Source organism: Manacus vitellinus, unplaced genomic scaffold, assembly GCF_001715985.3.
Source record: "Manacus vitellinus isolate BGI_N305 unplaced genomic scaffold, ASM171598v3 scaffold_3_pilon, whole genome shotgun sequence".
NCBI classification, from domain to species: Eukaryota; Metazoa; Chordata; class Aves; order Passeriformes; family Pipridae; genus Manacus; species Manacus vitellinus.
In genome coordinates this window covers 11,384,065-11,400,893 of record NW_021940535.1, presented here as the reverse complement: position 1 = coordinate 11,400,893, position 16,829 = coordinate 11,384,065, and the positions used below count along the sequence as shown (strand labels likewise).

Here is a 16,829-nt window from a genome sequence, read left to right as displayed (position 1 = left end):
TGACTGGAGTTTTATCACTTTTTTGAACTTGAAATCAAAATAGGCATTTAGCTTTTGTGAAGGAATCTTAAAAGGATTTTGGTTTTAAAATGTCCTTCTGACATAAGTCTTGTTGAAGGACACAAAAGAATGAATAGTATGGTTTCTGGTTTTTTCTATGTTTTCACATGCTGTGAAAACAGCATGTGTCTCAGTTATACTTCGAAAATTTATATCCACATCTGGACCATTGAATGTGCATTCTTATGCAGACCAAAGTAATAATGTTTAGTAGGCAATTCATATAATTTGAAAAATCCCACTGTTCATAGTGCCTACAGATGAGCTTAGGGAGGCAGGTTAGAAGGTTTGACCTAAAGTGACATTGCATTACTTCAGTTGATTACTAGACAGAATAGAGTCTAGATTGTACAGAAAGGTTTTGTCACTTAACACTCTGCAGATATTTTATTTTGACATAAGAAAAATAAGCTCCTGTTCTGCAAAGTGGACATTTAGGTAAAGGAAGAGAAAACCAGTTAGTGCTCGTACAGGTGATGAGGTCTGTGGAGTCAATGCAATGCTTATTAGACATCACAACAGACACACAACATAGTATCAGCCCTCCAAAGCCGTAGAAACTGTGGTTTTACTTGTTCCTGTTTGACATGTGGTGTTTGCAACAGAACTTCAGTTGTGCTGAAAAACAGCTTCTGTGCAGTGTGTATTCAAGCAGTTAAAATCAACCCCTTGCATCGCACTGAAATACCACTTTAGGAACTACTACTATAACACAGTTAGGATGTGTGCAGGGGTGACTTAATTTTTCTTTCATTCTTCTTAAATCATGGCCTTATCTTGCCTTGCACTCATTGTGCAAGTACCCTGGTGTGCTGTGAACCAATGTGTACATGGTTCCATGGAAACGAAATGGGACTCTGTGGGCTTAAAGCTGACTGTAAGCTTAAAGTATTTCACTGAATTGGGCATGTGCACTGGTTTTTATGATACTTTATCTTATCTGGAGAGATTTGTAGGAAGTAAATACCACTTTCTCTAGTATGGTGCAGGTTAATGTCTTGGGTTAGTGACTCAGTGTTACCAAATGATGGTATCACAGACTTAATGATACTTAATGTTGCTTCTGCTTTTTGTTAAGCCCTAGGTTTTGTAATCATGTTAATGTTAAAGCAAAATAGATATTTTCCCAGTTACAGGAAAAAAGTTTGAAAGCAAACTCTTGGGTATCAATGAAAGCTTAAAACTTTGAGGAGTAACAGATCTCTCACAGAGAACAAATGAATCCCTTTATTCTTAAGCAAAGCTTATAACTTGGTGAAGACCAGATGCTTGGCTTTTTCATACACAGATTGGCAGCCAGCTGTTGCAAGTACTTTGATTCAGTTTTTATTCCTGATTATAGTTGCAGAAAAATAACTTCAATAACAAAAGCTAATTATCTTATTTTGATGTTGTTTTTTCTTCTTCCTTTTAGGGTCTAGTTTCAAATTTAACTCTTGCTCAGGATATACTTGTTGGATGGGAAATGTATCCTCTAGACATAGATGGAGCAGTGAACTATGGCATTGTTCCTCTCTTTGATCAACCGGAGAGATTTGTTGGCAATCCACTGAATGAGGAAGTACCTACATTTTACACTGGTAGTCTTTCAATTCCTGGAGGGATTCCAGACTTGCCACAAGACACCTATGTCAGTTTTCCTGGCTGGACAAAGGTACAACTTTTTACTGTAAAAACTCAAAGTCTGCTTCGAAAGCTATTGAAACTTCTGTGGACAATCAAAGTCCACCTCTTTTGGATGGGTAGAAGTTGGTTGTAGTGGTGGGGTGTTTCAAATATATTTGAATAACTAAGAAATGGATTCTTTGCTTTAGGTAAATCTAGAGATAAAATATTAAGAGAAGGGAAACACACTCCAAAGACACGTGGTATTGCTCTAAAAAGTGGAGCAATCACAAAAAGAACCAAAACAACACAACCAACCCACCCTAGTTTTTCAACAGTGAGGAAAATCAAGTGTCAGGCTGTTTAGAAAGGCTGTATTTAGTGGTGAGAGGGTTTTTTGTGTATTTTTTTCTTGAGATGTGAAGCAGAAATAGCTTGATGTAGGGAAGAAAGTGAATACTTGCTTTGAGGTAACAGTTTTTTATTCTGGAGAAAGTGACGTGCTGCAGGACACTTTCCTGGTTGTATGAATTGGTTAAAAGTACCTATGAACATATTGGAAGTGCTATGTGAGGAACTATACATCCTGTTGCAAAGCATAGGGTTGGACTCCTGCTGGTATTGTGCCCATAGGTGCATAGATAACATGGAGGAGGTTACCTGTAACTGGACTGAATGGATCAGGGAGCACTGCTGTGGGAAGCCTGTGGACCGATCTCTGTTAATGGGAACTTCTCACAGGGCTGGAGCATAGCTAGAGCAGCAAGGAGTGTGTTTTCACAGTGCCATGCTTGAAACCACCAGCACGCAGGATGGGTAAGGACCAGCTCAGCTTGCTGGTGGGACAGAGGGAGCAGAATGTGTGCACTGAAGTGCCACTCCTCTTGGAAACCTAAGCATTTAAATCCAGCGTTAGGTAGCAAAACTGTTCCTCTCTGGAACAATTAATTTACTGCTATTAAAATAAAGGAAAGGAAATAAAAAAAAGGAGAAGGAGTTGCTGTTGATCTGTCTTATCTACCAGTATTGTAGTGGTTAAAGCACTTCACAATATGCAGAAGACTGTGGTTCATTGCAGGCGCTTAGTGTTGCTGGCACTGAGCTTGGATGAGGAAGTCTGACTCGGTCCCTGTTCCTGCATATATGTGCATGTCTCAGTCACTGAATAGAATTTAAAAATAGCTTTTTTTGCATGGCAACTGGAATCTGAGACTTTTTCAGTAAATTCTGTGACCCCATTGGTTATAAATCTTCTTTAGGAAGCGTGGTGGCCATACCTGCCTATTGGCAAATTCATATATAAAATGGCAAATTAGTCCAAGAATTCTTATGTATTGGTGAAAATCTTTTCCTCTGACCTATAGAAACCTTTGTTTTACATAGTTTGTATACCCTCTAAAGCAGTCATGGTGAGAGATCCCAGATGAACTGTAAGTCGAGCTGATGAATTGATCCTTCAAGCTTTATATGGATTGGTCCAGAGTTTTAAATAAGATATCCCGGAGTAATAAGATTGACGTGATGCTGGGTGTGGAAACTGAGACCTCCAGGCAACTTTAGCAATGAACAAATACCTTTAAGGCAGAGGGCCTTGAGGGTATAAATTCCACTCAAGTCCTATTGTATCTGGGCCTTAGTTCCTTGAGTGGCACTATATAAATTGCTGATGCCAAAGTGTGGAGAGGGATTCTTAATAGGGGTTAAAACTCACATATTTGAAATGTTGGGAAACCATGGAAGCAACACTTATCAAGGAAACTTATAGTCCTAATAATGGTTCTACCTTTGCATACTAAGGCAAGGGAATATAGCATGGTGGATGGCCTGGAAGGAAGGGTTGCAGCCTTAAGAGTCATGCCCTATTGTTGTAGCTTGCTTGTCTTCAGTGGTTTTTAAGCCCTTAACTAGTAATAAAACCTCCTCCACCTGCCCTTGAAGAATCACGATGCCCTTGAGCAAACATGCTGAATGTATGGTTAGATTTATTGGACCTTTCTTTTTCCTCAACAGAAAATAGGATTTGGAGTCAGGACTGTTCTTGATTTATGTGGAATTGTGGGCTGTAGTTGCTTTCCCTGCTAAGGGAAATCTTGCTACTGAAGATACAGTTTCTCCCTCTTTTATTTTGTCTAAGACATTTTTACTGGTAGTGTATATAGTGTCATAATTTGCTGGTTTGGGGCACACAAATTCCTGAGTGTGCGCAGTGTTTAGAAACTTCAGTGTTAATAAAGACAATTTTGGAATTGAGAAATTTGAGTTTATAGCTTTACTGCAAAAACGCGTTGCAACCAGTGACTGATAAAGATCAGAAAGAGAGACCTGTCTGATCATACCGCCAGCATTTGAACTATAATGCAGTTGATTCCTGCAGTAAACACCTACTTCCCACAGGTTTACTGTCAGTGTCTGTAGGAGGAGGTCTGTTTAGTGGGTACACTAATGAATCTTGGGGGGGGTGGAGTTGGCATTAATGCTATGTTGTTTTCTAAATCTACTACAGCAGCAAAGTAGAGAGTTTGAATAAAGATAAACTTGATTAAAGAAAAAAATTTTGAGGTCAAAGTTTATTAACACCTTGACAGAACGATGCAAGATAGGATCTTATGCCACGGAAGTGGATACAGAGCTGAAATAACTGAACTGCATTTGCAAATGTACTAACTCCTTAAAAGCTTCTCTTGCATGTTTCATAAAATTTGTTTTCATAAATACTTGAAAAAGGAAACACAAGAAAGATACCTCTGAAACAGCCTGAACAGCAATACTCACCATGTTACAATTGTGCCTCTATAAATCCTTTTAAAATATTTTTCTGATTTCAGTTATTCCAGAAAACTTTAGAAATTACTTGAATTCAGTAAAAGTCCTTTCTTTCCACTGATTCAGACAATTTTGTTATTTTTATCAATGCACATCAATGGTATGAGTTAGTTTGTTTTTCCTCTATATTTTGATTACCAAAGACCAAAGCAAAAGGAGAAAACACAGATGCAGTTATCTGTTCCCATCCCTTTTCTTGAAGCTGAAATCTTGTTTGACATATGGTGAAAAGACACTTTGAAGGAGTAAAAGCAAGTTACTTATCCAAATCAGTTGTATGCTCTCCCTTCTATCTTGCTTAATAAGCAAAACTCAGCTGAACTCAGTAGGAGTCACTTTACAGTTTTACTAAACATTCTGCATCCCGCCAATTTATAGACTTTTGGAAAAATCTGCATTTGTGTCACTTCGGTGTGTCTGTTTTGTGGCGTATAAATGATTGGTTTGACTTTTTTCTTTTTCTCCTTGCCCATTTTTTTAAATCTTTTGAACTTGAGGTATTAATGATGTTAGGACAATATTTTGAACTAGGGGTTCTGACCACCTCAACTATAAAAAGCAATTTAAGGAGATTTTATGCCAAGTTAACCACAATTTCATTTAACCTAATACTAGCAGACCCCCAAAGATTTTAATGATTGTCTGTAACCGCAGCAAAATACAGTACTTTCTTGCAGTGTGATTTCACAAGTACTTTTGTTGACTTAAGTATAAGAGACATCTGAGTTTCATGTGTCTAGACAAGCTATAGCTTTCCATGAAATCACAGAAACAGAAAAGGACTACCAAGGTAGTGTAGTCTTACACTTGCACAGAGAGCCACAACAGAATTAGCATCTGCATTTTTCTTCTGTGAGTTTTTTCTCCTTTTAACAATCAGCTTCAAGCAAATACAATTTTCAGGTTTGTTTTGATCTTAAACTTGGTGAAACATTCAGTGCGAGGAACCTGCAATTGTTTTCCTAAGTATTGTCACATTTGGAATTGCTGCGGTATTTGACCACTTTCTTTTTAAATATTAATGATAGCTTTAACTGCTCAGGGAATTTAGATTCTTTTGACTGTCTTCAGCATTTTCTCAAACAGATTTTCTGTCCTTGTGTTCTATCAAACTGAAAGATGAAGGAAATTCAATTACTATATGAAGAGCGTTCTACTCAAAGCTATTTTGTCATTTGATCTCTGACGAATTATTAAAATGTTGTTGTTTTTTCTTTCTCTCTTCACAGGGGCAAATTTGGATCAATGGCTTTAATCTTGGTCGCTACTGGCCAGCCCGTGGTCCTCAGTTGACCCTTTATGTTCCAAGGAATGTACTTGTTTCATCGGTGCCAAACAACATAACAGTCTTGGAGCTGGAGAGTTCTCCTTGCAGCACTCAGGCGTGCGAAATAGAATTTGTAGATGAACCTAATATCAATGCAACCCTACAATATGAAAGTTATGACCACCAGCTCTTCGTTAGAGACATGTGGCTGACCCATCTATAATGATTTGAGTGTTTCTGTGTCTTTCCCCCACTTTGCTTCCCTTTCCATCAAATCATACTGATTTGACACCAAGTCTTTAAAAAAGGGAAGTTGCTTTGCTGAGGCAACTTTTTAAATTCTTCAAAGACTTTTTTTTAAATCTCTCAGAGGTAAATATTGAAGTTCTTTCTAAAAATAAAAGCTGCAGCTCTAACATTTGTCTTGGACTGTGAAATTGAACTCAACTGGAAGGTAATGTTTGCATCAGTCTAGTAAAAATGTACACTGCTTGCACTACAGTAACCTTCTTACACTTTTATTTTTTTACTGTGTTTTGCAGCTAGAGAGGAGCCTACAAAAGGGATGCAACCATGTAAGCCATGTAAGCCCCTGCTGGCTTACTGGTTTCACTTGTGGGACTGGTAGCTCAGAGCTGCCAACAGACAAGACACTTTTAGCTTCTTTTTTCACCTGGTTAGTATCAACATTGTTTTAGTCTGATTGGGCTCACTGCCAGCATTGAGTGGACCTCATTTTTTTAATGACCTCTGTACAAGTGACTTTGGGAAAATTTTAGTTGGTTTCTTATGGGAGCTGGTCCAAACAGCAGTAAAATGGAGAGGGACCTTGTAGTCTGCATCTGTCCCCTCTTAGAAAGCCAGTTTACTGCTTCTGTTCTGCTATCCCTGAAAACTTAAAGTAAATTGAGAAGTACAACGACATATGAAAAATTTAGACTGTTTTGGTTGGCCTCTAACTAACCTGTAGGTTTAAAATGAGCCATTTTTCCTCTAATATATCCTTTTTATGTTTATTTTCTTTTTTTTTTTTTTTCCTAATGGACATGGAGTACCTGCTTTTTATAGGCCAGCACCTTGGAAGTGGAATGTTTTGAGTTAAAGAAATTTATTTCTCTTTAGTTATCTGTTTTGTTCCAGTAAACTGATGGTCTTTGTAAGTGCCTGATATTTGCAAAGGTGCACAAACTCTGTCAGTACAGCTGACTTTCTAGAGCAGACAGAATCTTCTTTTTGATTCCTATGGTTTTGATGTCAGTCATGAAAACTCCTTGGTGATATTTAAACAACAGAATATGATGGAATCAAGTATTTTCATAATCAGTGGTTTCTTACTTTGATTTTTGTCTGACATTATTAAAATGGTTCTTTAAAGATTAAATTTTTCCTCTGTGTGTTTGAGAAGGAAAAAAGGGAGGAGGAACAATTATTAGCAGTACTAAGGAAGAAATGAGGTTGTAAAGTCTCTACGGATGAGGAGTTATTCTTGTTGACATCTTATTTATTTTCTGTGTTATGAAGATGTGTACAAAGTAAACAAAATGAAGTAGCTGTGATGGGCTGAGTGGACACTGAAAGTGCCACTGTTTTCTGAGATGACCAATGCAAAAACCTGACTATTTCTTCTCAGCTGATAAGGATCAATACTGTCACCAGAGAAGGCGGTGAAAAGGAGCTTCAGTATCTACTTCAGGTCTGCTCCGTGTTTGACGTGTTTGATAGGTTTTCAGAGCAGACTGATGTGGTTCACCCGAGACAGAGCTTGTACTTGTAATTTCTCACCTCAAATGCCAATTCTGATGATTGAGGACTGTGTGTTCAGTACCAAACACACTTCATTCTTGGAATAAAGTGGTCTGCACTGACCCTAGAATTGCCTTTTTTGGTGTTCAAAGGCAATTACAGATTGCCTTTTTAGTGTTAAAAAACGGCAGTTGCACACAATTTTTCTTTTGTGGCACCATCCCTATGGAGACCCTGGAACATGCTCTGTGTGCAGTTAATTATTAAGAATTAATTACCTCAGATCCAGGCTTTGAAGGTAAGGAATGAAACAGAATTAGTTGCAAATTAGTTATGGGTTTTGTGGCTCGAAGAGTTGTTAGAAAGCAAGGCATTACTTTATTTGCAGCACTGGGGGTGTATGTGGCCGACAAAACTCCTGCCTCTACACAGACACCAATACACCACTTTTTCACCTATTCATACATTTTTAACAAACAAATTAATATTCATTGGTTCTTAATTACAGAATTCTCTTTCATTAGTTAGTATTCTACCTTCTATTGCTTATTAATTTCCCACTTTCTATGCTAATTAAGTCCACATCTTTAGTCTTTTTAGTATCCTTCTCCTCTGGTAGGGACCGTCCGGCACGTATACTGAATTATTTGTTTATTCTTTTCTTTATCTGCTGGTTTCTGCAAAATGTCCTTATAGTTCATTCCAGATGTCCAGCTTCAACAGCACATCTTTCTCAGGCTTTGTTCACTGAACCATATCAAAGTTAGTGTAACAAAACTTAAAGTTTTAGTACTTTTCCCAAGCTACGTTCTCACAAAAGTAGCTCATAACAATTTTTTGCTAAACACTGGGTAAAAATGATTTGAGGCCTAACACAGCATCTATGATTAATTAAAACAACTAATCAAAAGGTTAATTAAAGTTATTAAAAATTAGAAAAGTTATTTCCAACTGTGTGCAGAATGACACATTTATGTATTATTTCTACAACAGTTCACTGCTTTATAGCCAGGAGTATTTTTATTTTTCTGGCAGTTAGTGCTGTGAGGAGAGCAGAATTTTGGTTTTCACTCCATTTTGCTTTATATTGTACTTGTGAAAACATAGTGTATCCATGAAACTTCTTCACTTGTTGCCATAACTGTGTAGTATTGCAAGTAAAAAGGTTTTGTATCAATCATTACAAACACACCTCTGATTAGATCTAACAATAACAACATGGAAAGAATGGTTTTAAAGTTTTTCAAGTAGGGCTCTAGACTGCTTCATTGACACACCTGCCTATTTACTGCTTTCAGTGAAGTGGTCTTCTGTCTACAGAAAAGACCTGAGAGTTGTGGCCCTGATTCCTAATCGTGGTCTACCTACATGAAACACTGCTAGAGATTGTATTTGACTGTGCAGAAGAGAGGTCCCTGTGACAAAGGAGCCTCAGTATATAGCACTACTGAGAACAACCTTTGCCAGTTACTGCTGCTTTACCCAAGGCTGTGTCTGTATGTGCTGTAGCAGGGTGTTCTACCCTGCCCGTGCTGCACACAGGGTCACTGTGCCCACACACTGCTGCTACTACGTGGCTGGGACTTATCCTGTGTTTCCTAGCCTTGGCATGCAGTCCTGCTGGGACTGAGTATGTGACACAAAACAGGACAGCGTGGCATTTGCTCCTTTGCAGTCTCAGGCGGGTCAGTTTTTCTAACCTATCCTCAGATAGGTTCTGTCAGCCACGTCCGAGATGGAAATGAAATCAGAATGAAACCTTCTGACTGAGGGAAAATGCATAAGAGGAGCTGTGGGGAGTTACCTGGTTCACCTTGACCCAGTGGGCAAGACACTGGTGTGTCTAGTTTGTTTTTGAAAGGCGTGGTGTGAAAGCATTGTCAGATCCCTGGCTAGTATCTGTGGTGTAGTTGTATGAACTATTCCATGTGCTGAAGTTCAGCGGGATGGTCTGTGTGGTGGAGCCAGCTGCCTCCTGAAGGCCTGGGAAGAAGGAATGTTCCTAATACTAAAACTGTGGGTCCTCAAATCCTCCCTGCTGCATCTCCTTGGGAATGTACAAGTGCTTTGCTGACACAGCAGTTGAGTAATGAGCACAGCATTCTCTGATTTTGGTGGTCAGTGCAAACCCGGGATTTAGTCAGAATCAGTCTGTAAAAAGCAGGTTTTGTACTGGTGCCATCTGGAGGGTATGTGGATCCTTGCAATTCTGTAGGGGCGTGTAAAATTTAGCTGCAGGGGCTCAGCACAGATGTTTGTGGGTTTTTTTCAACCCTGGAGTGGAGTTTGTAAACTTAGACTGTAATCCTGCCTGTGCATGAATGAAGGCCTTTAAATGTGATTATTTGGGATGAATGAGCAAAGAGAAGAACATGCACTGGTGAATAGTGTGCACTATATAGTTGAATTGTATTTCTTAACCTATGTGCAAGGCTACTCTATCCCTTACGTTCATAATGTTGCTATGTCAGGTGTTCAAAAATAGCAATTGCAGAAGAACAATACTGTGGTTTACAGTGTGCTCTGAAGGAGGTGATACTGTATTTTACAGGCTGAGAAAGCATCCTCTTAACTAAACCCTGAGTTTGGATGGCAAGGAGAAGGAATCTGCTCTGTTTGGATGGCCTTTGTCCCTTTGATATAATCAGATGGCTGACTCCAGGCTATTGCAGTCCCTTTGTTTCTCATTTTGGATATCCTAAAATCACTGGGGATAACAGCACCTCTGTGTGTGTAAAATGGATATTCTGACACTTTTCCTAGGATACCTTTCCTGAAAATCCATCCGTATTTGAGCAAGTAGTTCACAGTGCTGACAGATCCTAACCTGAGCCTCTGGCAGCAGCTTGGTTATTTGCTAACCATTTCTGTCTGTACCTGCAGGAAGCTACTTGAGAATGTTTTCTGTTACGGGACTTTGCAGTTGCTCATCATCCTCCCTTTTTTCACTTGCAAATGCTCTAACATGACTTCCCAAAGGAGCTGCTGAAAGATTTGCAGTCCCCATATTTTCTCTTTAATCTGTTCTTGTATGTCTTTTCCAGACTGTGAACATCATTTTAACAGATAATACAAGATGAAAGGTTTGCGAGAGCTGATCTGGCCCTTTGCCCCTCTAACCTAAGGAAACATCATTTGTATCCTGAATATTATTCCCAATGTGTTTGTTTAACCTATTCTTCAAGATTTTTTATGATGGCGACTCCAGTCTATCCTAGGCAAATTATTCCAGTGAATACTGTTGGGAAACTTGTCAACAAGTAACTGAAGTCTTCATTGCTGTATGTAAAGCAGTTATCACTTTCACTATCCAAAACCAACACAAAGCATATATTTGTGCTCTGAGGCTGTTTTGTGCCCTCTCTATTACCCTTTTATCTCCCTGTGGACTGGATTTGCAGAGTAACACAGGTGCAGAGTAACAGAGACGACATGGCAAGGATGTGAAAGGGTGACCAGCTCCTGAATAACTTGGTCCCAGTGCTACAGCAGCATTTTTTGAAAGAAATGACCGAGTTACAAGAAAGTTGTCTTGCAGGCTGGGATTTAAAAACATGGCAGTTAACCCCAAGGTCCTGGCTGGCAGATCAGGTGACAAAAGGAACTGGAAGCTACAAAAGAATAGGGTCTCTTTTAAAGGTTCTTCAATGAGAAGGCAAAACTGGGCAGAAAGAGATTATCCTGGAACTCGATGCCAAGGGCTGAATGGAAAAATGTTGGAAACGTATGTCACAGGGATCTTTGTTATGCTTTTGCTGAATAAACTGTGTATGTTTAAAAATCCCTTTTCAGAAGATATTCCCTGTTGCTTGTTATGTTATTAAATACGGGAGTAATGAACTTCCCCAGTTCTGGGGGAAGTCTTGAAATTGTGTGTTACCTCAAGAAGTTTCACAGAACCAGTGCTTATTTCAGGCCCTTGGTCATGCAGTCCCCTTTCAGTAGGATATATGGTCTTGATGGCCAAGAAATTGGGAAAGTTTTGGGCTTTAGCACATACACCTGTCCCTCAGGAGGCAAGTATATATAGAACTCCCAAGCCAGGGTCTTAGGAAGGTCCCACTTCTAACTCTGCAGAGGTGTAATGGCAAGCACAATCCGGCTCGTGAGACTCCCCAGCACACGTTCACAGCAGACGCTGTGCAAGCATCGCAATAAGATTGCAATCTTGCACTTTGGTGGTGTGCCTACAGCTGCATGCCTAAAATTTAGCCTTTAAAAATTGTGGGGGGGGGGAAAGAAGAGGGGGAAAAAAAGACTCCTTAATGGACATGGGATTTGAGTTTGAAACTATAGCAGAATGGGCCTTTGTTAAGTAGAGCGGACCTGTTGAACACCAATGCAAATCCAGCAGAAAAATGCAGCCAGTATCTACAGTCTGAAAGGATTTTCCTGTTCAGTTTCCTTCTTCATTGTAAGTATATGCACTAGTTTTATTAAACTTGGTGCTTCTGTAGAGCTCATGCTTCTATATTAATATTAACTGAGCATTTTCAGTCTTTTTTGTGGTTGTGGGCCAGAGGATGGATCTGGGCACAGTGTGGGCAAATGCCTCACAATTGAGGGTCATGCCTCTGATGCTGTAGCTAAGAAATTTTTCTTCTCTGTTTCCTGTTTTTTTCTTAACTCTTGCTGATTCTTCCTCTTGTAGTAGGAAACTTTTATGTGTAGAGAAATTAAAAAAAATTCCTTCAATGTGTTTTTGTTTGTCTGAGATGGAGTTAATCTCCAATCCACTGCTAGTTTGCAAACTGGATAAAAATGCCTGCCTGTGCTTTCAGCTGTCTCCTTTCTTCCAAATCCCATTCAGAGGGTCGGTTTTGCAAGTTCCACCAGTCTTCATCAGGTGTACAGAATGAACACTCTTTATGGATCTCTACTCCAAGTTTAGCCAGAAGTCTCCCCTGGTTGTGGACTTGTGCAGTAGCACTTTCTGTGAAATCTGTGAATAATCTGTGAAAGCACTTGCCTTGGGAGAATGTCAACTGCTGTGTGTTGTTTGTCATGGCTGCAGGATCTGGATACGTTCCTGTGCTATGGGTGAAGGGACCATCTGAATCATAGGCAGAATTACTGAGGAGGAGGAAAGAGAAACAGATGGCTTACTCTTAACCTTCCTCATGTCCTGCCTGTTGCTGAGCTTCAGACTGTAACCTTTCTCCTGTTTGCTGCAAATGTTGGTTGCTGTTTTCACAGCAGATATGTATGGGATAAGACAGAAACGGCACAGAGGAAAAATTTGCACTCCTTTCTTTTCTTCTCCATGTTAAATTTTATTTCTGGGTGTTGTAACACTCTGATGTACCATCAAGGCTTTCTGAAAGACTTAAGGCTCTGAGAGATGGGTCTGAATCCTGCATACACATATCTTCTTTCAAGCTTTTTTACTTTTTTCTATTTTAGGATGTGGTTTGCACTAATCATGAATAGGTAGATCTGGTGTGCTGAAGAACACAAGAACCTGATAATGAACTCACAATGATTTCCTGCAAAACTTGATCTGAGCAGTGCCTTCTGCTGTCGTGCCTTCCTATGCTGCTCTTTTGGTCCTTTGATCCAGAGCAGTATCTACTTCAAAAGCTCAAGTTAAAACAATGCAAGTCTTTGACTGTAGCCAAATATAGACACTTTCAGACCTGGCTTTAAAGCACTGGGTCTGTCTAGCTCTGTTGAAATAGAAGAAAGTTCAGCAGAAACAACTAGCAGCAAGCAGCCCTTTTTTAACTTTTTCAAGTCTAACCTCTCGGGTCTGTTGGCTTTGATTCAAAGGCTTCAGAGATGGTGAAAAAAACCCCAACTTACTGCTTCTATGGATCATTTCTAATTTTCAAACTATATGATGCTGAGACAGTTGATGGTTTATTGTTAGCCAAATTAAGCTCGTTCACCTATCCTAGGAAATAAAGATAACTTGGACAGCTATGCTGAAATCAGCCAGAAGGCTTTTTAGGTGTTTTTAGTTCTGAAAAACCCAGTCTGTGCAAAGATACTGAAAAGAGATTACAGTAGCAGACCTGATTTGTGTGAACCTTGTTTCTCCATTCCTCTAGGTACAGTACAAAGTGCTGAAACAGGGGATGTTTAAGCACTATGGAGATATAAGCAAAAAAAGAATATTCAGTGTTACAAAACATTACCTGGATGCAAAGTCTAGTGAAGACAGAAGGGAAAGCATAATAATATGTCTGGTAAAGAGTGGATTGTTTGTTGGGTTTGGTTTGGGTTTGGGTTTTTTTCTCTTGTTTGTTTTTTTTTTTTTCCTCTTTTTTTTTTTTCAAACCCAAGCAGGTTGGCAGCAGAGAGGGGAAGGAAAATAATTTCCCTTCTGGTACCTCCATCTACAGGCTGTGGCCTTGCATCTGACTAAACTGGCAAAACTGAATGATGCTGAGCTCTATAGTTTTCATATTTCTTAGTTACAAGTGGAGAATTTTTACATGAAAGAAAGGAGGGGAACTGGAGTAAAGATTCAGCTCCCCTGGCTGGATGTGCAAAGTAGGGAAAATACATCCAAATCCTACCAAAAAGTCTGCCTGACCACAAGACTGGGAATGTCCATAGTTCTGCTGGTACTTGCTCCCCGTCTGCTTATCATAATCTTGTCTTCCATTTTACCCTTGCAATGCAAGGTAGAAACCATGCTGTTTCTGTCAGTCCTTGATATGCATCACCTGTTTTCAGTTGTTCACAAAATAATAAGGTTAGATGATGCCTAGTTTGGTTTCACTGTGGTTTCTGGTGAGTGAGTACCTTTTTTGGAAATCCAGCCATGCTGTTATACTTGTCCTGCAAGGTGGGGGAAAGAACATTCAGGGTTTACCAACTTTTCTTCTCTCTCTGAGTTTGTCAAGGGTTTGGTGCAGCACACAAGGATGCTTTTGTCTCAGAGGCTGAGGGCTTTGAAAAGACACGGAGCTCAGCTCACATTTTTTGTTGTATTTGTTTTCGTTTTCTCATTTAACAGAGTTCTGTTTTTTCATAAAAGAAAAATGGCACTGAGTTTGACTAAGGTCCATCTAGCCCTGTATCCTCTTTTGAAGTAAAGCTTATCTAATCATCTCTTTTTGAGCTTCAGCACCTGAAACTTTAAGGTGAAATATTTATCTTTGTACAAAGTTGAGCTGAAATTCAGTGCATTTAAGCTCTTTTAGAAGAGACTCAGATTTGACTGCTGACTCAGCTGCTTGCTTGCCATGACTCAGTTTGCAAAAATAACGCTGAAACAATTCTGAAGTTCTCACTCTGCAATGCAAACTGGAATACAGCAAATGAAATAACTTAAAAGCATCAGCGCTGTTCAATAGCCTTGGGCAGTGCTCTATAGTGTATTCTAATTTGGGAGATTGCTTGTGTGCCTTTTGATGCAAAATTGTGTTGCTGGTTTGGCTTGGAAAGAATGTTCCTGTTCTGTCTTGCAAAGTACCCTGTTTTTTCCTGTTACCTGTTTTAGTGCGTGCATGCAAATTGGTGAAACTCCCTGCTGATTACAAATGTCAAAACCTCGAGTAAATGAGGCAAGCAAGTCGAAAAGGGGTAGGGGCTTAATCTGCAAACCTTCATGATTCAGGACAATCACCCATTGACTGAGAAATGTTAGGAAGAAATTGCTCAAAACCAAAGACTTGTGTTTAGAATAATGCATTATGGAGTTGTTTTCATCTTCTGTGGAAGGAGATGAAACTTTCTGTGCTGTGAGTAAGACAGTGCATGGTTCTTGGTGTCTTGAGACAAGGCAAGAAATCTAGTAATGAATACTCAGATTTTTATCTCTATAATAATATTAACTTCCATTGTAGTGCTTTCATCTGCAAAATTACTTGTTTTACAAAGGAAGACAGTTTTGATTTCTATGTAGCAAATGCAAGAGTGGAATTGACTGAGATCCCTGGCAAGGCTGAAACCAGAACCTTAAAAACAACTTTTTTTTTTTTAATTAGGGAGAAGTAAAAGACAAAGGTGCTACAGTCTCTTTTGGGCATATCAGCTCTAGTCAATAGGCTGGGACATGGTTGAGCTACTTCTGCCTGCTGTCAGTCTGCAGCCCAATATGATAAGGAAGCCAGTGCAGACAGTGGAGGCCGTCTACTAAGCTGCGGGTAATAAAGCATGTCTTTTTTTCTTAAACAACCACTGTCTGCATGAACACAGCTGGGGCCAGTTATGTTCTGCTCCCCAGCCGCGGTCTGTCTGAGTGGGACTGTCAGCATTTGCAGTCACAAAGGAGAAACACTTTCTTTCAAACATCCCGTCTGGCTGTGGGTCTGCATGAGGTCTCCCCTACAGAGTCCTCAGCAGCTGCTGCTCTTGTTGGAGTACACTCACCTATAGGTGTGCCATTCACTGACCGGGCAGGTGTGGCTTCTGCTGTGATGGATCTCACTGATTTTTATTATTATTATTTCTTTTTTTTTTTCACTGTGTTTCGTTTTGCTTTTGCCAAAGCAGTAACTTTATGGAATCTTTTGGTCTCTGGTCTAGAAAACATGGCAGATTTTTTTAGGTGTCACTTAAATTAACATTGGTACTCGCTACCTATTTGCTCCATTGTTGGGCAGCATCAGCTTTTCTGCAGCTATTTCTGTACAAGTTTTTGACATTTTTAGAGCTCTTTTTACATTTTTCCAGGAACCTGGAGGCGTATACATCATACACTACATATGCAGTGAATTATGCTGGTGTGAACTTCAAGAATTGGGCATGTACCCTCCTGAAAATTCAGGCTGCGTTCAGTCATATCGTATTGTGATTGAGGTCTTCATTGTGAATCACCTTAGAGAAAAGGCGGACTTTCTTTTTTTTTCTGCTTATGACACAAGTAATAGTTGCTCTACCTCTGTACACACCCATTCCTGGAATTAAAACAAAAAAAAAATCATGCAAATTAAAATTCAGCAGAATCTTTGGTATCTAGTACTGACGTTGCTTTCTCGGTCTCTGATGCAAATTGCTAAATAGTTATCACTTAAAGATTGACCTTTCATAAATGTTGATGTGACGTTTGATCACTTAAATTTTATTCACATAGTCTCTTGTGATAGTCTATAAAATACTGCAGTCTCTTTTACGCTATAGAAGCAACAAAAGTTATTTGCTGGGCAAATTGTCATGAACAAAGGGCAGATTTAAAAAAAAAAAAAAAGAAGAAGAAACAAAAACCAACAGCAAAAAAATCCTGCTTTTGACCAGTAGTTTTCAGCAAAAGCGGTCGTCACTTTACTGAAATTTCGCTTCTCATGCTATCTTTTTTCCTAAAATCTGGCACATTCCTATGGGTTTGTGGAATGAGCTACTGACTGAACAATGTGGTGAATCTATTCTATCAAAGCTGTTT

At 39.3% G+C, this 16,829-nt stretch overlaps 1 protein-coding gene across 1 annotated transcript in view; it reads left to right on the top strand.

The window, feature by feature from the left end:
• GLB1 (galactosidase beta 1) overlaps nt 1–7,623 on the top strand; it is a 44,019-nt gene extending 36,396 nt beyond the window's left edge. Inside the window, exons 16-17 of the mRNA XM_018075520.3 lie at nt 1,475–1,714; nt 5,718–7,623. Of these exons, the coding sequence (XP_017931009.3) occupies nt 1,475–1,714; nt 5,718–5,978 (501 nt within the window). The 3' untranslated portion in view covers nt 5,979–7,623. The remainder of the gene's footprint in view (nt 1–1,474; nt 1,715–5,717) is intronic.
• The last annotated feature ends 9,206 nt before the right edge of the window (nt 7,624–16,829 follow it).